At 40.2% G+C, this 22,210-nt stretch overlaps 1 protein-coding gene across 2 annotated transcripts in view; it reads right to left on the minus strand.

Annotated features, from left to right (window-relative positions):
* Positions 1–1,240: 1,240 nt before the first annotated feature.
* Positions 1,241–22,210, minus strand: part of spg11 (SPG11 vesicle trafficking associated, spatacsin) — a 37,641-nt gene continuing 16,671 nt past the window's right edge. The window contains exons 19-40 of one of the 2 annotated variants that reach the window (XM_088339928.1): positions 21,748–21,912; positions 21,040–21,106; positions 20,800–20,962; positions 19,669–19,877; positions 19,394–19,502; positions 16,738–16,897; positions 15,626–15,856; positions 15,344–15,550; positions 14,623–14,730; positions 14,360–14,525; positions 14,078–14,292; positions 12,171–12,900; positions 10,444–10,592; positions 10,083–10,287; positions 9,848–9,982; positions 8,001–8,134; positions 5,730–5,849; positions 5,496–5,664; positions 4,199–4,275; positions 3,970–4,125; positions 3,754–3,905; positions 1,241–1,931 (exon numbers count right to left, since the gene is read on the minus strand). In XM_088339928.1, the coding sequence (XP_088196054.1) occupies positions 1,754–1,931; positions 3,754–3,905; positions 3,970–4,125; positions 4,199–4,275; positions 5,496–5,664; positions 5,730–5,849; positions 8,001–8,134; positions 9,848–9,982; positions 10,083–10,287; positions 10,444–10,592; positions 12,171–12,900; positions 14,078–14,292; positions 14,360–14,525; positions 14,623–14,730; positions 15,344–15,550; positions 15,626–15,856; positions 16,738–16,897; positions 19,394–19,502; positions 19,669–19,877; positions 20,800–20,962; positions 21,040–21,106; positions 21,748–21,912 (4,005 nt within the window). In that variant the 3' untranslated portion in view covers positions 1,241–1,753. Of the gene's footprint in view, positions 1,932–3,753; positions 3,906–3,969; positions 4,126–4,198; positions 4,279–5,495; positions 5,665–5,729; positions 5,850–8,000; positions 8,135–9,847; positions 9,983–10,082; positions 10,288–10,443; positions 10,593–12,170; positions 12,901–14,077; positions 14,293–14,359; positions 14,526–14,622; positions 14,731–15,343; positions 15,551–15,625; positions 15,857–16,737; positions 16,898–19,393; positions 19,503–19,668; positions 19,878–20,799; positions 20,963–21,039; positions 21,107–21,747; positions 21,913–22,210 lie in introns of both variants that reach the window. The other variant, XM_088339927.1, reaches the window with a different exon arrangement.

Here is a 22,210-nt window from a genome sequence, read left to right on the forward strand (position 1 = left end):
GGCTGGCAACCAGTTCAGGGTGTCCCCTGCCCACTGCCCGATGATTGCTGGGATGGGCTCCAGCACCCCCGCGACCCTACTGAGGATAAGCGGTGCAGCTATTGCAATGAGATATACTAGCAAACATCTGCTTGTTGTTTTCTTTTCTTTATATACTTGTTTTGTAAAATGGATTAATTTCTTGAATTTGTTTTAGAAACACTCAGAACTAAAGCAACATAGTATATTAAGTCTGTTTTAAGCACATAATTTGATAGATTTGCGTTATTTTTGTTATATTACTGTACTCGATCAATGGTATTTTTTAATATTACACTGTAGTTTAGTTGTATTTTTCTTGTATTTCTGTTGTATTATTTCTATAATAGTTTTGTGTAACATTAGTGTAGTTTTTTTTAGTATTTCTGTTCTACTAATGTAGTGGTAAATTTGTAGTTTTTTTGTGACATTACTGTTATTGTATTTTTGTTGTAATTTTGTGGTAGTATTTTAATTTCTAGCATTTCCTTAGTTGTATTTTACAATTATTCTATTTCTGCAGGATTCATGTTGTGGTATTTTTGTAGTATTCCTGTATTGGTTTTGTATTATTTCTCTCGTAGTATTCTTGTATTATAGTATTACTGTACTTGTATTTTTTTTAGCATTTCTGTAGTATTTCTTCTCAGGATTAAAGTAAAATTATAAATTAGGCCCATTTATAAGCCCTAAATACTTAATACCTAATTTTGTAGTGTTACGATAGTAATATTTTTGTACCATTACAGTAGTTGTATTTCTGTAATTTCTATAGTATTTCTGTTGTAGTATTTATGTAGTAGTGGTATCTCTCTAGTAGTCATACTGTTGTAGTAGTATTTCTGTAGTAGTATTTGTGTACTATACTATTACTGTACTAACATATTTGTAGTATTTTTTAATTTTCGCAATAGAACAAAATAAAATATAAGGGCCCTGTTTTTAAGCACGGTGTTCTATATTCAGATTTGTAGTATAACTGAATTAGTATTTTAGTCGTAGTATTGTAGTTTTTTATAGTATTTCTGTTGCGGTATAGCTATATTTTGTACTAGTATTCAATTGTATTTTTGTCCTATTATAGTATTGCTGTGTTTTAAAACATTTCTGTAATAGTTTTCAGAAATAAAGCAGTCATATACAGAATTTCCCTGTTTTAGGCCCTAAATTTGATGTTTAGTTTTGAAGTAATTTTGCATTAGACACACAAGGAGACCATGGGGAAAAAGCTGGCACTGAAAAAGCTTTATTGGTAGTACTTATTTGCCATTATAAATATTGTCATATTTTTACAATTTAAAAAAACCTGACAGGCTGTAGGTGGCCCACGGGCAATAGTCTGCCCACCCCTTGTTTAGAGCCAGATGCAAATTTATCCAAAGACATTTGTATTAAAGGGTTGGTTGGCTGGATCCCTTAACAACAAGAGTCGTAGGGGCACCATTTCCTGTGGCGTGTCTTGGGTAAGTACAGCCTTGGGGCGCACATCCCTCTCCAGGCCAACATATGTTTCCACCCTGTCTCAAACCAGGGATCTTTCTGTACAAAATTGAACGCATGATGTCCTAAAATACTAGATAAATGGTTCAGTCCAGTTTTTTGTATATCATTATAACATTTTGATGCATTTGTAACAGTCTAAGCTGTGAACAAGGCACTTTGCATAACACATTTCAGGAATTCTGAGCATTGCCATGACGCCTCCGTCGTGCCATCCGTGGCACGTAACGGCGCTTCAGTGCGTGCCGATGATATCGTTGAGGTAGCTGGAGGTGGCAGCGTCCTGCATGAGCGTTTTGGTCACGTCGTCGAGTTGTCGCTGGTATGCTAAGCGGTAGCGCAGGTGAACGTTTTCGCAGTACGTCAGTAGGCGTCGCACGTTTGCCATGGGGCCACTGGGGGCACTGTCCAGCCTAAAAAGCAATTCAGTACGTAATCAGAAACTGAACAAAACATGCTCCTAATACAGGGTTCGTAGCGGTGCTTAAAAACCCTGAAAGAGTTTGAATTTTAGTGTGGTGTTTGAAAAGATTAAAAAGTGCTTGATTTTTAAGTGAAGTGCTTGCAGGTGCTTGAAATTGTTGCCATGTTTCTACTTAATAATGACTGTGACACTGATTTTTGGTGGTTTTGCATTGCCATTGCATTTCTTCATCTCTTGAGATTAACTGCAGTTGGCATTGGTTAGCATGGCATTGTCCTATGAAGCGTCATCGCCCCCTACAGGTCACGCCACAAAGGACATGCTACACTAAATGGGGCACAATGAAATGTGCAATAGTGCAAGGATTACATATCGATTATGGACATGATCAAAAGTTAGAGTTTGCTGGTGGTGAACTGCAATGGGAAGAACTTCCTGCAACTGAAAATGTAAGCCACATATTACTGTTACATTTTACCCAACAACTATATGGGGTGAGATCTGTCTCAAAAATAAATATATTCGCCATTTATTCAAGATGTAAATATCAAAGGTCTTGATAAATACACACCTAAGATTACAAATTACTCAGGTGGGCGTTGTTAACACATAGTTAAGAGACAATATTTTACTGTACTCTTCTAGGACACCTCAAACAGTGCACCACACCTTTAAAGATTCTAATTCCCCAAAATAGGTATTTCACATTTTCTTTTCTAAAAAATGACAACATACATCAAAATTTTGCAGCTGGTACAAAGTGCTGCAGCAAAGCTTTTACTGGGAAGAAGACCTGCAGCATGGGTCAAGATTTTGGAACAGGAAGATGTCAATTGGACATTTTGTTATTATCTATATTTCATGTTGATGAATTATGTGTATTGTCTGCTGTTTCCCTTGCAACAGCCATTGTAGCCTGGTCATCCTGGAAAAGGGGGATTACCTCACGAGCGGCCTCAAAGTTTCTGAGTTTTCTGCATGTTGAGGTTTTTGAGTTTTTTCCTTGCCTTCATTCAGACCAGTAGATCAAGGGCAATACAAATAAACACAACTTAACTTGAATTTGGCCATGAAGAAGGTGTACAAACCCTCTAGTAAGCTGCGACAGTGGTCTTCTGTAATCAACCCTGTGATTTTTTTTTTCAACAAACTAACTCGGAACTAGTGCAAAGCATTTCAGTTTGGGGTGTAGAAATACTAATAAAAACACATCTAAAATATTTGGGCAGAGTTATCATTTTAGGTCAGACATATACTGATATCTTTTCTAGAATAGAATAGAAGAATAGAATAATTCTGTATGTTGAGGTTTTTGAGTTTTTCCTTGCCCTCATGTAGGTCTCAGATCAGGAGATCATGTCACAGTGAGACTTTTTGTGATAAAGGGCAATACAAATAAACACAACTTAACTTGAATTTGGGCATGAAGAAGGTAATCTTCAACAAAAATCATACCTAATTGCTCGGAATCTTTATAGCAAGTAATGTCAGCAGAGGCAATCAATCAAACGTACTGCTTTATATTTTAGTGTAATTATTGACGCTTTATATATTAATTCATTTAGTTTTTATTTCAAGTGGTGTTTACAGTTTGCAGTTAGGAAAAAATCCTTGAGTTTTAACAGTACTTGACGGACCTGGTGTGAGGTAGAACATTTTGTTTTTGTCATTGCCTGCTCACTAGTATGAAAGTGATTATCAGCCATTTTGACAGAACATTTGTGAAACTATACAGCCTTGTTCTGTCCCGTGAAAAACGAGGGATTTCTATAACGGAATTTAAGTTGAAACTTAAGGATGAGGTGACTCACTTCTTAAAAATGTCTTCGAAAAGGCCAGATGTTAGTAGGCGGAGCTGCTTCAGTTCATCCAGGTAAGTAAAGTCCGAATTAACGACCACTTTCTGGTACACAAGCTCCGCCCAGTCCGGACTGTATCCGTACGCCTCGGACAATACCAACACCTGAAATGTGTAAGTCATATCTTATAGTCAGTCGTCTTTTTTAAAATGTCGTACTTTCGCCTACCTGGTAGCATCTTGGCAACGCTGCAGCAGCATCCATTAGCTCAGGAGGCTGCAGGTTGACCAATCGGAGCTCGGATCCTTGATTGAGGAAGTGAAGCTGAAGCGTGACCAGCTTGGCCAAACGCACGCAGCGGCTCGCCTGGTGTACGCACGAGTCCTAACGCGCACGCGCAAATTAAACACGCGGTCCACACAGTTTTCGGGAAAACAGGAAGTCGAAGGAAGAATACCTTAGAGAAGCTTTCCGCTGCGTCTTTGAGGAGAGACAAAACTTTTTGCAGAGACCTTTTGAGCTCCGGAGAGGATACTGCTGATGATAACAAGCAAAGGAATTAGCAAAAGTGCCCCCTGCAGGACACACACTGGACATTTGTACACAAAGTCTTCAAGCCTATACACATGCTGAACCATGCGACATATCTTAAGCTCTACCATCCCTTGCACACATGATAAAGTGACAGAGAGGAAGACCAAGTATTGGTACTCTTACATGAAATATCATACTTAATTGCTTGGAATCTTTCTAGCAAGTAATGTCAGCTGATTGAATGTTTTACTATGGCAGTAGTGACTATCAGATATTTTTTTCCTATCGATCCAAAACCGGAGACGTCATGTTAGGCATGTTAGGATGTTATTGTGTACTCCCATCCTTAGTGTCAGTATGTATAGTAAATATTACGATATGCATGCATTTTATTAATTTTTTCGTACAACTATTATTTTAATGTGTTTTCAGTGATCATATGTTTTATAGCTATTGAGAGTTCACTTGGATGATTTTGGGAGGATGGGAACAGATAAATGGGTTTTTAGTTAATCCATATGGAAAAATCCGTTCAAGATACAAAATATTCTCGATATGAGCTTGATCTGGAAACAAATTAATGTAGTAGAGGGGCCATATAAATAGATTAATGCCCTCCCACAAGTGGGTTGTTGGTAATAGGAATGATTGGAGAGGTGTTGTAAAAGGATAGTGGGATGTTTGACACGTTTTAAGGGATGGACAGGGCACCCGTATGATGCGGCAGGGGTAAACCAGTGAAAGCTGTCGGGCCCTGCTGTTGAACAAAAGAGTGTGTTGTGTCACCCTGACCCGAGTGACATGGCCGCTTTATTGTGTCCTGTTTCATCTGGAGGGACGAAAGCATGACCAACTTGTGTGCCAAGGTGCTTAACTTGTTTGGGTGTTTAGGCATTTGGGTTGGTCATGATCCAAAAATGTTTGAGTGTGTTTTTTGCTATTTTTTTATTTCCCTTTTTTCTTTTCTTTGTTTTTGTATGTGTTTGTCTTGCGGTCGGTCACCCCTTTTGAGGGATATGGCCAGGGTAGATAGATATCTAGACTAATGGGACAAGCTAGGGCGCTTTTAACTCATCTTTATGTAAGGGTTTTTTTGTCCACCACACTTCCACTCCCCCTTTGATCTGCGAAGGAACGAGACAATCTCCTTCTGAACATGCATTAGTAAATGGCAAAATGGAGGAGAGGGGGTGAAACAAGATGAGCCGACATTTCCTCACCCCAAGCCTGAGACTGGATGATCTTGAGCTGCGTCTTGGCGGCCATCTCGTGGTTTTCACCGATTTCGCGCCTCATGCTGAAACACAGCGCTACCATGTTGTGTTTCTCGCTGTCAGCGGGGAGACAGCGCTTAATGTAGTCCAACAGGGCCGTCTTCAGTTTGGCACTCTGGAGAAAGGGATAACGGAAAAGTCGCGGGGCTGTGTGTTATCACATGTGTGGGACGGTTTTACCTGTCCTCTGTCCATGTCCGTTTTCTTCCTGAGCAGCATCTCAAAGCGATGGTTCTGATGCAGGAGGTCCAACACGTAAGTCATCTCGTTGTATCTACCGATTCCCGTCAGAACTCGCACCTGAAAGCACCGCTTCTTACTACAATATCTGCAGTTCATCCACCATATTTAACAGTTCAAGTCAAACAAAAGATGATTATTAGTGAGTGGATTTGAGTGATCAAACTCTGTACTATTGGTGACTGCAAGGAATGCAATAACCGTATTTTCCGCACTGTAAGGCGCAACCCCCAAAAATTATCATTTGTCATATATTTTGACTATAGGGCTCATGGAATTAAAACTACAGTAAGAGCTACCATATATAGTTGTGAATAAACTTTGGGCATTTTATTCACTTGCAATTTATATTAGTAGTGATTTATCAGTTGGAAAATGTCACTGACCACAATCGCAAAACATTGTATGCGACGTAAATCAGACTTGAATTGAGGCGGTGAGAGCTCTAAAACCTGACCATTAGACCACCAGTTATACAAATGATATATGAAAAGATATTAGATTTGATCTTTTTATCACACAATTTATAGTCACCAGAAATGAATGTTAGAGAACGGAGAAAACAGTCAACCTGAAAGATATAAACAAAAAGCATGACAAGGGAAATAACTGTATGTGTATCAGTCGATGAATCAAATTTTTTTAAGTTTTTTACATCTTTCAGGACAATACGTTTTCTCCAATCTTCCAACATTAAAACCTTGTCTATTGTATTTTCAAGTAAATAAGGCGCACCAGGTTATAAGGCGCACTTTCAAACTTTTGGACAGTTTAGGGTTTTGTAGTCATTAAAGTCCGGAAAATACAGTTCTTTTCTAGATCACGAGTAATCAGGGTCGGGTAGGGTTACTTTAACTTGATTACTTTCAATTACTTTTGGATTGCTCCAATACCAAATATGCTAATAAAAGACAAAAGAAACTAAATATGAATAAAATTATGACTCACAACACGTGGTAAGCTTTCTCTCCTGGCTTTGATCTCTGGCAAAACTAACATAAAATGCGACAGAAACAAAATGAAAATAAATCCAAACAGCTTGCCAACGTCATTTTTGCCGTTCCATGTATTCTGTTACTCCCCAAGCCTGCACAAAATTTAGTAATTTTATTCATATTTAGTTTCTTTAGTCGGGCAGCACGGCGGCGCAGTGGTTAGCGCTTGTGCGGCACAGTTCATGTCATGGGAACCTGTCATGGGTTCAAATCCAGCTCCAGACTTCCTGTGCGGAGTTTGTATGTTCTCCCCGTGCTTGCGTGGGTTTCCTCCGGGCACTCCGGTTTCCTCCCACATTCCAAAGACATGCATTTCAGGTGAATTGGCCGGTCCAAATTGTCCCTAGGTGTGAATGAGCGAATGAGTTGTCTGTCCCTGTGTGCCCTGCGATTGGCTGGCAACCAGTTCAGGGGGTCCCCTGCCCACTGCCCGGAGATGGCTGGGATGGGCTCCAGCCCCCCCGCGACCCTAATGAGGATAAGCGGTGTAGCTGATGAGATGAGTTTCTTTAGTCTTTTATTAGCATATTTGGTATTGGAGTAATCCAAACGTAATTGAAAGTAATCAAGTGAAAGTAACCCTACCCAACCCTGCGAGTAATGTAACATGTTATTAATGAAATATTGTAAATCTCCTGTCGTTATTGTAAGTTGATAGTTACTCCGCTACTTAAAAAATGCAGCTCATCAATTATCGTGCCTTCTGATTGTTGAGTCCTCTTGCTTCGAGTATGTTGTCATATACATCTCTCAATCCGGTAAAAACAATCCCTTAAGAGTGTTTGTATTTACCTAAGAAATACAGCTGGATAAAGGTAGGATGGCGCCGTCTTAAGCTCAGACGACGAGAGCTCTGAATATCTCCTAATGTACATATCCTCCCTAAAATATAGTCGCATCAAAGCCAAATTTACTTTAAATAAAATACTGAAATCAGGGAGTGAGCTTGTATGCGCATATTTGGTTGTTCGTCCCCAGTAGCGAATAGAAGGCAGCGCCTGGAGGGGGCGTGGCCTATACAGGAACAACAAACTTACGAAAATTGTATTTTGGTCAATTTCTATGTAATATTCTTATTACAATAAACCATGCCTGAAGAACAAAGAAAACCTCATGAAGAGTGCCCAGAAATGGAGAAGGACTGAATTACTTTTTAAATGAAGTAACTAATTCATTTTTTATGACGCACCCAACACTGAAAAAGATGTCAGCTCACCAAAAGGCCGTAGTGCTCGCCAGGGGCCAGGTAGGCATGGCTTAAGTGTCTGGCCGCCTGCAGAACTCGCACGATTCCCTCCATGTTACACGTCACGCTGAAGCAGTCGTGCGCCACGATTAGCAACTCCACAACTGTGAAAATGTAGAGCATTCAACGTTGGGTCAGAATTCCGTTTTGCAATTTCAGAACAAAATGATGAAACAATGTCAAAAACATGTGAATTGAATAGTGTTTTATTTAAATTACATTGACTTAATAATCTAGCAGCTACTGAAGAAATGTGGAAGGGTAGGGTGTTATCTCGCATATGTGAAGCAAATGTCGCCTTGACGACTGCCCCCAAGGGTGCCGGCCACAGGTGTGGGAGGCCCCCTCACCCCCAGGAGGCCGAAGCTGTGAACAAACGTCTGACACGCCGCAGTTCAGTTCTTTTTGAGCCAGCTGAGAGGCAAGAGGTGCCCAGCTTAGCCAGGGACAAAAGTTTGAAAGAAGCCAGTGAGCGGACAAGAGGTCCGGCTTACAAGAGACCAAAAGAGTTCTCTGAAGCCAGCGAGCCAGGTTTTAGCCAAACAGGCAGCACATCGAACACACAGAAGTCCATCTCATGGATCAGTATTGGTGTGATTTACAGAGAAAACTCTTAACAAATTACAATCATGCCAAGTTGATTTAAATTGTATCTACAGTAATAATTAAACCAACATTGTTTTTATTTCTAAATGGTGCCAGTTAATATCCTCACTTCTGTATTGTTTTGTTTTAATTTCTTGTCTTTGCTTTGTGTTCTATTCAAGTTTCTTCTGTAGATGATTAATAAAAAACTCCATAAATCTGAGTGTGCGTGTGTCTTGAATGAAGTATATTGAACTATCAAAAATGGTAAAGAGAATTCACCTTAAAATGTGTGTAGCCAACCCTTCAGAACAACTAAAAGGGATTTTCATCTGTTTTCCTGATGATCTAAAAACGTATGTGGTGCTCCCAAAAGGCGAGACAAGTTTGACTGGTCAATCCATTTTGACCACAATTTTGCATGCATTTTTTTCCACAGTTAACCAAACCCTTAACCGCCTAGGACATTGGGGAACCACTGAGGACACATTATGTGGTGTGTCTTGGACAAGTACAGCCTAGTGGTGTCCAGCCCTACCTAGGACAGTTTTTCTAGGTTGGAGTTTTCCCTCCCCCCAAGAGAAGCAGGTTTTAATGATTGACAGAAGCCCTAAGATCTGACTTTGCGTACATAAACCATACAAAACTAAAATCACACAAACATTCTCCATACATACAAAGATAAATGTCTTCCCAAGTTTAAGTGTTTGGATCTCAAAAGACACATTTATGGGCAGCTTAGTGTTGTCTTAGGATTAACGAACCATTAGCTAAAATTATAAGACTAACACAACACACAAGTTCTCCATACTTACAAAGGCGAAAGTTGTCCAGGAAAACGTTAGCATCGCATTGGCTTAGCTTAGTGTTAGCTGTGTACCTTTGTGGCGAGAAAACTTACAAAACTAATACAAACTAAACGTGCTAATTTTACAAAAAATAGGTAAAAAATGATGATCAAATAAGAAAAGAATATTAAAAGGATATTTTAATTCAATAAGAATGTAGTAAAATAAAAATATACTTAAATCGCAAAAAAGCAAGCAAAAATTAATGAGAAAAATATTTGAAAAATGGGACACTTTTTTTTACAGCTTGCAACATAAAAGACTTTCCGAGAATATCTAGCTAAAAATTTTAACCCGTGCCTGTGTGTATTGACTCTGTACATTGGCTTTGTGTGCAGAAACTGTATACTAGTGAATGCGTGTGTGTGCCTGTGTGTTGCATACTGCAGCTGAGCTCCCTTAGTGGTACATCCTTGAGCTTCTCCAGAACTTTGACTCCCACCAGGCTAGGATCTTCACACAAATTGATCAACTGGAGCAGCGAGTCCCGATCCTCTGAAGGTTGGATCACTTGCCTCTCTGCACGGACAGAAAAACATGGTGTCCAACGTAAACCTCGCAGATTTCGAAGAAACAAAAAACAAAAACAAAAAACAGTTGTGCCTCAGTCTCTCCCTACCGGTTTGCATCTGGTGAGCATGCTCCTGTTTGGCGCGCACCAGAGTGGCCGCCACCAACTCGGCTACAATGTTGGCGGAGAAACTCTGAGCTCGGATGAACACTTGAGCATTTCGGAGGCGTTCAGGATGATCGCTCTGCAGTATTTTTTCAAGAACGCAGCCCGGATCCTCACTGCTTATTTCACTGAACGGACACTGCAGCTCCTGTAGATGCACGCAAGAATATATATCAGAGCAAGCCATTTGGAGGTAGAATTGTTCTTTGATTGAAAAGCCAGGTTTCAATTCCACATCACGAAAGCATCCCCTGGAATTAAATCTTCCCGATGGACAGATGAATTCACGAGAGGAGATATTTACCTTAGAGACTTGGTAAAGGCTGAAGACTTTCTTGCAGTAGTTGTTGCCGTGGTGACATCGCTCGGCCATCTTCTGCAACTGAACAGAGATGTCGTCTTCGGCAAGAGGGGGAAGCAGGACGAGGGATGACAAGCTGCTCATAGATGGCGCTGATGGACATGAAAACATTTTTGAAAACAAGGACATTACGCTAACGTGCCAAACTTGCCAAGTGATGCGCTCAATTTTTTAAAAACAAAAGGCAGGGAAAATAATTGAATTACAGAAACACATCTGAATTTATATCATTTGCTGAATTGTAAAATCGAGGAGGGGGAACTAAGATTTCAATTGAATGTAAAGCTGGTGCTGATTATTAGCTAGCTTCTAATGTTAATTCGGGGCCCGGTGGTGTGGACTGCTCTGCCCCCTGAAATTCGATCCGCAACCTCAGTCGAAGTGTTTAAATCTATGCTTAAAACACACTTATATTCCATAGCATATGAATAACCTATATTTTATGGTGTCAATATCTCTGTATTATTTGTTATTGCAACATCCATTGCAGCCTGGTCGTCCTGGAAGGGGGAATTTAACTCATGTGCGGTCCCTTCTCAAGGTTTCTTCATTTTCCTCATGTTGGGGTTTTTGAGTTTTTCCTCTCCCTCATGTAGGTTTTAGATCAGGGGATTGTGTAATCATAGTCTGTGGCTTGCAATAATCTATGCAGCCCTTTGAGACTCCTTGTGATTAAGGGGTATACAAAAAAACATGACTTAATGAATTTTGCCATTTTTGCGAAACAGGCAAAAGCCATGCTATGTTAAAATTTACGTCAAAGTTGAATTAAAATCAGCTGTTGTCGGAAGATTTTGAACACAATGTATTTTATAAAACCAATTAAACTTAAAATGTGTTATTATTCACGGTTATTGTTTAAGATCATTACAATATTTATCTTCCTGACTTATGGCAGCAACACACACTTGTCTACATTAGAAAATGGCAGAGGTAATTAACTACCGAATTTTCTGGACTATAAAGTGAATTTAAAAACAAAAATTTGGCAGAAGTTCAAGTAAGCCTTATAACCTGGGGCGGCTCATAGACCAAAAATACTGTAAACAAATTCTAAAATAATGACAACTAAATGCTTCTACATCCAGTAACCATTAATGAATGAATCAATTTATTTTAGTTGTTGATACTTTTATTGAATTTTTAATATTTGTCACCTGCAAAGGAGATTGCATAGGATTCCAGTTTGTTGTTTTGACTATTATACCTCACTTCGTTGTTCTGACTATTAAGAACTGTTACTGTTGGCCAACCATATCGCAAACATATGATTTCCTGGGACATTTATTTAAAAAACAGGGCTCAGGGAACAGCCTTTAAAACAAGATGGAATTTATAATCCGAGGTTTTGGTTGCCTACTATTCTCTTTGTGAGTTCCAAATCCATTGATGTCTTCTCTCCTTCTTTTTGATTGTCCACTAAATGGACAATTTATCAGTTGTAAAACCATATTTCTTAATGTTTATGTGATATGAACTATATTAATTTTCAGAAAACCTGCACCATGAAATAGTAAAAGAAATAAACTAGTTCAAGAATTAATAATTTTTTGGAAGGTGGCTCCTATAATCAGGTGCACCATATAATCGGGTGAGCTTTATAGTACATAAAATACATAGTTACAATGTTTACAATTGTTATAAATAGTAGTAAAAATTATGTTTCTCACAGTCATGAAGGTGCCCTCCGGGCGGCATATAAGACCCGTCTGGTGTTTTCTTATCTGGTGGGAGGTTTCCGGACGCCAGGCCTAGACAGCGTAGCAGCAGCCATAAATCAGGATGATAGAGCGAGAAGTATCGACAGGCACGGCTGACTTCGTGAACGCTTCCCGCGTCCAATGCTATGTCCAACAGCGTCGCTAATGTTGTCTTCTCCCTTGGCTCCAGTATCGGGTCCACATCAAGGTGCTCCTCGGCCGGACCTGGTAGTCCTTCAAGGCTAAGGAGCGCGTCGATACGGAGTTCAGGAATATTGCAGAAGGAAAATTCCTTCATGAGAACATCGTACGTGTTGACGTCCGGCGGAAGGAGGTTGAAGACATTCTCCTCCTGGAACGCGAGCATCAAAGTGTGCTCTCGAATGCGCCCTCGCCACAACTTCTTCTCCAGGTTCTTAATCTGCTCCACTGGGACCGGTCGGCATTGCGAAAGCCAGCGGGCGGTGATGGTAAGCAGCAAGCAGTTTTCTCGTACCGCAAGCAGCTCAGATAGAAACTCTGAGGTTGAAGATGACTCGGATATCGCAGAATCCGCCTGTGACAGGAAGAATTGGGACGCTGAATCGGGATCCACGTGCTCGTCTTCGAGCCGCTGGTGACAGTTTTTCCAAAAGGACACGCGAATCTCAAGCCGTGACCATTGACGCTTGGAACGTTCAAGCTCTAACTCCTGGACCAGCTACACGGAAGAACAAGGCAGAAAGAGTAATTAGAAAAACAACATCTACCCAACTCATGGGACTTTTACCTTTATTATTCAATGTCAAATATGTTGCGCAAAGTTATTTCTTTTCTGCTCTTTTAGGGGATGTCAATCGACTGTTTATTTTTTGGTTTGGTTTTAGTAATTTTTTGTTGTTGTGCATATATTACTCATGTTAGTTTTTGTGTTATCTTGTCAACTTGGACGCTGTTACTTTAGTGTACTAACTAAATAGTTTTATTGTAGTATCCCCGATGACAAATTAAAAAAGATAAACAAAAACAACAGGGGAAGTAGAAATATGGTTAGGGCGTAGTTTGTGAATTCGGGGATGAATAAAGTATCTATCTATCTATCTATCTATCTGGTCATCCTAAAACACCCCTCCTCCTTCCGAGCCCTCACAAATTAAGTAAAAAAAGTTCTGGTTTGCTTTGGGCTTAGTCCCTCTAAGCGCGTTATTCGATAAGGCCTGGGGCAGGTCGGGGTTTTATAACGATGGACAAGGATCAGATTGGTCTGGATTTTTTAGGCCTGAACTTACATCTATCACAAAGCCCTGTTGGGAGTTCTATTATAGACACGCAAATTCTGGCTTACACGCTAAGAAAGATGCATGTATATTGGTTGATTTCTTCGGGACACTGGTGTTTTATTTTATGCCCCATTTCATATATCATGGATGCAACTATTCTAGCCATCAATGTGTAGTGTAAGTCTATGCTTCTGAAAACCACGTAAACAACAAGGACACAGCAATGGAGCCTAATTTTGGAGTGATAGCAACCAAGCAAGGTACTTTGTTGATTTTGGTAACAGACATGAATGAACTGATACTTGAATTAAAAAAATGAAATTGAGACGGCGTCCATTTGCGGAATGACCATCGGTTTTATACTAACAATGTAAACGATTCATTTGATTTGCTCCAATCAGCATCCAGGAAACAGAAGTTAATTCTGTGATTGTTTAAGTGAACTGGCATTCTTAAGGTGATGCAGAAATCCTGTGATGTACACAAAAATCTGAAGAACTAGTTAATAGAAAGAAATCCGCAAAGCACCAACGATGCAAGAATCAAACCGCAATATGGTGTGGGAACACTATACCAATACAGGAAGGACAATCATGGACAGGAAATAGAAGCATTAACCTGACACACGATCAACCGTTGAACAGGAAGTTGTCCTAGCGTAGCGACGCTTCGGGCTTGGTCGTAGTAACCGCTGGCCTGAAGAGCATCTACGATGGCCTGGAACTCTTCCTGCTGGATGGAGGACGAATTGCACTGCAGCAACTTGAGAGGCACGCACACTCCTGAACCCTGCAGGAGCTCACTCAGATGACTCAGCTTCCTGAAGTCTGGACCTACAGAGATGCATTTTTGCACACTACTTCACCTGTATTTCATGTTGTGTGCGTTGCATACATTTACCATTGTCTTTGCTCATCATGTCGCAGTCCGCCAACACCTGCAGGAGGCGCCGCTGTTCATATTGTGAGCTCATACGTTGACACAAGAGCAAAATTAAAAACCATGCCTCACTACACAGCCACTGCAGCGGAAGACCACCAGGAGGCGGATCCCCACTGATGCTCAACTAGAAAAAAAACAGAACGATGAGTGGAATGATAAAGATACAACAAGGTATTGAAGAATGTAAAGGATAAAAATTGTGATGGATGCTGTCTACTGACATCGGTAATACTGCTGTGGAAGTTTTCAAGTTTGATCTTGGCTTTGATGAAGTCCTTGTGGTCGAGGCAGAGCAGGAACATGCTCAGCATGTCCAGCAGGGGGCAGTCCTGCCAGTAAGAAGAGACAAATCAATGCAGTGGCCCGAAATATGAGATTAGAGACTTTTTTCAAGCAAAAATCCTTCGTGAAATATGAGAACAAATCCAAGTTACGAAAATGTAATGTATTTTTATGTTCAATGACAATTTTGTGTTTTAGTGATTAGGAAGATGTGTGTTATAGCTAATAAGGGTTACTTGGATTATTTTGCGAGGTGGGGTATGGATTATCGCATTTTTCTGTACTACAAGGCGTATCGGATTAATAGATGCACCTCCCAAAAAAAGTCTTTTGTCATATATTTTTAATATATACGGCGCTCTGGACTATAAGTCACATGAAATTGAGGCTTTAGTAAGAGCTACCGTAATTATTTGTGTATTACAGTTGCATACCTGTCAACCTGTACGGTTTTACCGTACAAAGTACGTTTTTTATGCATTTTAAGACGAGTACGACGTACAAGGAAATCTGTACGGAAAAACGCAAATTTGTCAATGATGGGTACCATCCGGTGTATACAGACTATCACGAAACGACAAATCAATCAAGTCAAAGGAGTTCGCCGCGGAAGCCTCTATCTCGGTATCGTTTTTTTAGACAGCAATGCTAAGCTTTAACCTTCATGAAGAGCTGAAACCCCCGCAGAAGGGTTTGGGGTCCGAGCAAGTCCCGGTTTAGAAAGGTCCTCCAGATGATTGACAGGTGATGAATTGTCCATGGGTAAGGTTGAGGGGTGGCTGAAAGAGAAGTGATGACCTCCTGGGCGGTGATGTCGTCGATGACTGTGAGAAGCCATACGCACAAGCACGACACAAACTCCGCTTCCTGTCAACCAAAAAGTATTAACTCTGTCATGTGGCTCATGGATTTAGCTTTAATGGTAGGCGGCGCTAAGCTAACCGGTTGACAGGCAGCGAGCACGGCTATCAAAGGGCTACGATGCTTCAGAGCCTCCCGCAGTAGGAACTTGCTAGGTTCTGCTTCCTCTTGGCTTTGCAGCAGCACCTGAAAAAGGTCTCGAGGGGAAGCCGGGCTCTCTGAGGGCCTCTTACTAAACAACTGCATCTCCCCAAACGCCACACTTAGGTGGTTCTGGAGGGCGGGGCTGAAATGAAAAAGCAGGGAGCCAACCTGCCCATTCAAGAGATGAAATCGTGATGAGACAAAAATGACAGTGGAAAACAGGAAGTAAGTACTAGGGCTGCAACGATTAGTTGACGTTTTTGACAAAAATTAATCAAAACATCTAAAGTTTGGGATAGTTTTAGCCCGGATACAGCGAATATTTCAAAGCAGACCTTGCGCATCATGACAGTACTTTGGTGATACATAATCCTTTAAATAGAACAGTCGGACAGTTGAACGAAACAGAGTATGACTTGCCTTGGTAAGATTCGACTAACTTTCAAGCTGATATGGTTTTGATGACACGGATTGTATATTTTGTATGCATAGATTCATGCCAGACTTTGCCTTATAAAAGTATCATAAATTAAATGCATATCAACCAAAGAACAAACAAAACAGTTTTATTTCAAACTGTTGAGAATGTTAGGTTCCTCTCCTAAAGACTTTGCAATTGACCACTGAATGTGCTTCACAAAATCCATATCTTTTTTGTTATATCTACTGTTCTGCAGCTTCTTGGTTTACAGGGATACGAAATGTTTACTTGATGTGATCTTTTATTTGCTGTCCTTTATAGATAAACAGAGGTTTATTCATGGGTTTATGTGTCTACTGACCAAGCACTGTGCCAAATTGGTTTTAGGTAGGGTATTTTTATTTAATTGTTCTATAAATGGGCAGTATGTTAAACAAAATATGCATTTTTCATTGTACCAATTTGTCCTGTGTTTATAATTTGCCACATAATAAAATCAACTTCAGGCTAAATAGGAGAAAAAATAATAATCATCTGATTATCCAACTAATCATCTTAATAGCCGGGGACTAGTTGATTATTAAAATAATAGTTAGTTGCAGCCCTAGTAGGAACATGACAGTGTCACCTGCTGTGATGTAAAGTGATGCAGTTGCACGAACAACAGGAAGTGAAGGAAGTGTCCGTCCTGTGCACAGTGGGCGGGGTAAACGCAGCTAGGAGGAAGTCCGTGAACGTGACAAAACTCTACTGGCAATGACCAATCCTGAGCGGCCTCCCACGAGCTCCTGGCAAAATGACAATGATGGTCATGATGTGGATGAACAGTGTTGGGACTATCACGTAACAAAGTAATGCGTTCCTGGAATGCAAGTACATTAATCCGTAATTAGTACTGTAAAGTGTTATTGATAAAACTTTGGAAGTCAACTGTTGTTACAACATGTTGCGTTGCTCCGTTACTTATTAAAGCAGATCTTTGCATCACAATCTCTGCTGATACTCCATTGCTCACACTGCAACGAATATTGTTTAGTCCACCAGCAATGTAATACAAATAAATTCAGTTAAGGTGGCGCTGTCTCAAGCACAGACTACTGTGGGGGAAACTGTAGTCTAAGTGTGCTTTTTATATTTATATTTTACACCTTGTATAGCATATATACTTTATGCTTTTATATCGTTGGGCGTTTGTGTTTCTGTAGTGCTCAAGTCAAGTCAAGCCAAATTTATTTATATAGCCCTTAATCACAAAAATGTCTCAAAGGACTGCACAGGATTACAATGACACAATTACCTGATCTTAAACCAACATGCGGGCAAGGAACAACTAGAAACCTCAGCGTGAGGAAAAAGAGAAACCTTGAGAAGGGACCTCACAAGAGGATGACCAGGGTGAATTACATCAATGAGTGTGTGGTTTTACAATTTCCCTCGGTGTTCAGAGACAAGCACCCAAGGTCAAAAGATGGCTTTTCCTTATCAGGTTTGACTCCGGAATTCCAAGACTAGAGCTGGCTTTTCTCCTCACAGAAATGCATTGTTTTTACAAAGTTCACTATTCCTGTTGCTCATTTATTAAACTCGCACGCTATCTAGCGACCAACATTATACACTGCATTTAAATATGTGATTCCTGTCTGAACCAATCAGAATCCTTTTATGTGCATGTGGTTTATTCTATCCTCCAATCAGAATCCACAGGACCGTATAAAAAGGAGGATCACACTTCATTCTGCAGAAGTATTTTATTTCAATTCAAGAACGCATTTTGCCTTGTTTCAATGTGCTTGCTTTTCTATAAAAAACAAGTTTGATTGTAACTTAAAAGTTTCTTATTTCATCCGGACATTGTTTTTAACCTGACAGCTACATTTTCCGTCATTGAGATATTCTCCTAACTTGTATCTGAGGTGTATATAAAAGTATAAAACAAAATATATATGTGCATATTTGGTTGTGTGTCACCAGTGCGAATAGTAGGCAGCACATGGGGAGCGGGTGTGGCTTATACAGCAACAACGAAATCATGGAGCTAACGTGAGTACAGAATTTATGGTAAAAGTGGGCTGATATCTGATCTTTATTTAAAAAAATTGATATGAAGTGTTTGTTTGCAAACTCTCTAGATTTGGGATGTCAAACTCAATTTCACAGAGGGCCAAAACTCAAACAAAACTTTATTGAATACACTAAACTTGACTTTTTTTTTTCTAAACATAAATATGGACTTAAAACAGACAGGAATATCGTTCCAGAATAAACAAACTTAAACATGAAATAAAAAACGTTGATCTCCATAAAAACATCTCCTGTCAAAACTATACACATTTAAAATATGAAAACAATGGAAATGTAAATAAAATTTGTGCTTTTTAATTTGGGAATTTTGCTTCGCTGAAAAACATATTTTGGGTCCTTATATACTTCTTTAACTCTTCAAATTTCTGTATCTTCTGCTCTGCATTCAGATTCTTCAGCTTACTCTGATGTGTCTTGTAGTGCCGTCTTACATTGAATTCCTTAATTACGGCCACATTACCTCCACAAGGAAGATACACGAGTTTACCATTAATATCAGTTAACAATTATTCAGTCTCTCCTCGGTTTTGAAAGGCTGTTTTCTGAATCAACTTTCTAATCGGCCATTGTGATGGTGTAACATCCACGTAATCCACAGCAACAGAAGCGTCACCCCGCTTTTCTCCGTTTAGCCTTCCGTTACGTCGAGATGGATAGAAACTTGTCCCCGGAAGTCACGTCTCCGCTTCCTGACACTAAAGACTCGCCATTAATTCACTTGTCGGCCTTGTTTTTCAACTGTCCGGAGTGTTGTTTGTCAGTAGATTGTTTGAAAAGTGGCTTCGCTCTTCTGGCTACAGCTAACTCGATTGATGCGGGAAAGTTTTCAAAAAGTCTTGCAGCGGCATTGTGGGATTTGTAGTTTGAGAGTTATCAGCCTTTCATAGAGCCGGGCCATTATAGTAGATGTATGAAAAATTATTTCACGGGCCGGAAAGAATTGTAAGCCGCGCCGGATGATGACACCTGTGCTCTAGATTGTACAAGACAAGATATATGAAGGTTTTGCTGCTTCCACATTAAATAATCTAATAATTAATAAAAATTTGTAACTAGCTAGTTTCAGAGTAATGCGGTACTTTCGGGTATCAGTAACTTGGGGAGTAAACCAATTACTTTTTAAACGAAGTAACTAGCAATTACTTTTTTTCAGTAACACGCACAACACTGTTCATGAAGACGATGGTGACAAAGATGCTCACCTGTTGACATCTTTGACTTCCAGGCTGTCCGTCACTGCAGCTTCCAGGTAGCCAATCAGCTCTTTTGCTATTCCTGGCTCCTCCTCCACTAACTTTACACCTTTAGACACTGGTGAAATAGTGGCTTTTAATATGTTGTGTGCTCATATGGTCCGTCTGTGTCTCACTTAGTAAAAACTGGTTTAAAAGCCATTCAAAAATGCCAAAGTTTTGTCTCAGATTTAGCCCAAAAGATGTTCTGGGTAAGTTGTGTGTTTGTGCTTATATGTATTTACCCAGTGCGCGCAAAGGCTGTGCATGTTCACAGTGTGTGTCGCCGCGTTTCCAGTGCGTCCAGATGGTATTGAGGACATTCACGTCGACTCTGGTTTCAAAGCTGCTGAGGCCGAGAAGCTCGCAGAAACAAACTGCGGCCGACACCACGGATGCCACGTTGAAATTTCGCACCGCCAAAATGTGCACCTGCCGCCGGGCCTGCTGCAAACTAACACCCAAACACATAAAATCAACGCTTCAGTGGATTCTCACGCGAGCGCTTTGCTTCCGGTGTGGAACATGATCCTGGAACGCAATTACGTTTCTTGGGACTGACTATTGTAACGCGTTATCAAAAACATTTTGTGACACTATCGTCGTTACAACATGGTGGGCTGCTGAGTTATTCTGCTACTCGTTAAAAGCAGATCATGGTTTAAGTACTGAAATATCCTTCATCTTTCACGTTGTCACATTTAACTCTTGATCAGCCAGCAAAGGGTTGGCGTGTTTATATTTGGGTACAAAGAACAACAGAATACAGTTACGGTGGTGAAGTTTCAAGTAGATTATAAGGACGCTGTACTTAAATCTATGGGTCAGCTCACATGCGCAGATTTAATTGTGTGTCACCAGTAGAGAATGGGAGGCAAGGTGTGGGGAAGAGGGCGTTCCTTATACATGAGCACAAAAACAACCAAAAATCAATGGGGAAAACGTAAGCGCGGACTTTACGGTAAATGTGCGCTGAATTTAGGTCTTTTTCGCAAAATACCATGCCTGGACAATACCCAAAAATGGATAGGGTCTTAATGTGGTTCCAAGCCCAGAGACAACATTAATATGGAATGTCTCAGCTATCTCAGCTAATTGTTTGTGTGCAAGCTTGCACGTACTAAGAAATATGAAGTGTTCACTGCTTCCACAGGTAGGTGCCCACATTTAATTCTATTCTATTTTATTAAGTGGCTGTTTTAAGCTGTTTAAGGGGTTTGGCTCCTATGCAAGTAGATACAGTAATTTGTAACTAGGTACTTTCAGACTAACCCGCTACTCTCTGGTGTCAGTAATCTGTGGTGGTACTTTTTAAAAGTGACTAGAAACTGTAACTACTATTTTCAGTAACGTGCCCAACACAGTTCATTTCTCACTTTTGGCTGATTTGTTGGCAGCCTATCAGCTCCTGCAGAAGGAAGGTGGCAAAGGCGTATGATGGTCGTCCATTTTGCAGGTAGTACAGGAAGTCCAGCCGCTCCACGAGAGCGAAGGAGTTCACCAGGTGCGGGCTGGAGAAGTGAGGCAATTCCGTCGTTTCTACGGCAAGAAGGGAGGAATTAAATCAGTTGGCGGTATCGGGACTTGGTATCTATCGTATAGGTCGATCAACATACCGACGGAGTGTACTGAGTTTCCCGCCTGCCAGCCGAACAGTCGGCTCGGGTCGAGAGGATGCAGCGCCTGCAATAACCACATGGTGGGGCTCAATCTTACATATGTCTTTGAACCAGACATTAAACCGTCAGATAGTTTTGTCTATATCTTTAGTTTAACAAGCACACAAAAAATATTATCATCTATTTACAATATTTCCAGGAACTATAACCCCTTACTGTTCCTATAAAATTCGCCTGAAATCCCAATCTAAGCCATATCCAAAGTAATCGAATGCTACGGTGAGTCAGTGACATAATCTCACGATTTTTCCTTTTTTTTTACTGGGCCTTTCGCGAGGTTTATGTTTTTTAGGGTTCTCATAGCAACACGATTATGACTACTCCCTCAAGGTGAGGCTCACAATATTTAAAATAAATACAAAAAAGTTTTTTTTGTTTTTTTTTAAATGCCTGTTAAAGTGCCAAGTAATTTATTTAAAGAACGAAGGATTTTTTTTTTTACCACTATGAGGTTCTAATTAATACACACTGTTCCTTTAAAAGCAGAATACGTGAACTTTTCTGCAATTGCTCTGTGTTCAGAACACAATGTCTTATTTAGTAATTTCATTTTTGACTACAACTTTGAGGTTTCTATTTCTTTTCTCTCCAAAGTCTTGTATCTCCGTTTTGAAGTCTGTAACCAATGTACACGGTTTACAGTACCTGCAGAAGGTGGTACACAGTTACATCTGTGAAGGGAGCGTTCCCTCGTGGGCCTGCCGGGAAAAGTGCCGCCTTTAATTTGGGGTATGCCGTGAGGGCCATTTTCATCAGTTGTGGGTCCACAGAAAACTCCTTCTGGGAAAGACTTTCTCCCTGCACCAGCAACTGTCAAACATGGAAGTAAACCACAAGTCTCTGAAAAGCTATATGAGTGTGAAAATTGTATAAAACAGACATATAAGAGATATGTGGTGGTCTAATTGAGAAGAAATGTTTAGTTTTTTTTATTTAAATGGAAAAGAAAAACCCACAACTTCATTAGACGCCTGGGAACAACATGAATCCATCCTGAGGTGGGTATTGCATAGTGAAATTGCCGTCGAGTGGGGGGATTGAAACCCATCATTAGTAGCTCTGAAAACTCGGAATCCAAGATGAAAATTGTTAGAATAACAAAATAACG

The sequence above is a fragment of the Urocampus carinirostris genome, chromosome 7 (genome assembly GCF_059441175.1).
Source record: "Urocampus carinirostris isolate Australia breed hairy pipefish chromosome 7, RoL_Ucar_1.0, whole genome shotgun sequence".
In the NCBI taxonomy this organism is placed as follows: domain Eukaryota; kingdom Metazoa; phylum Chordata; class Actinopteri; order Syngnathiformes; family Syngnathidae; genus Urocampus; species Urocampus carinirostris.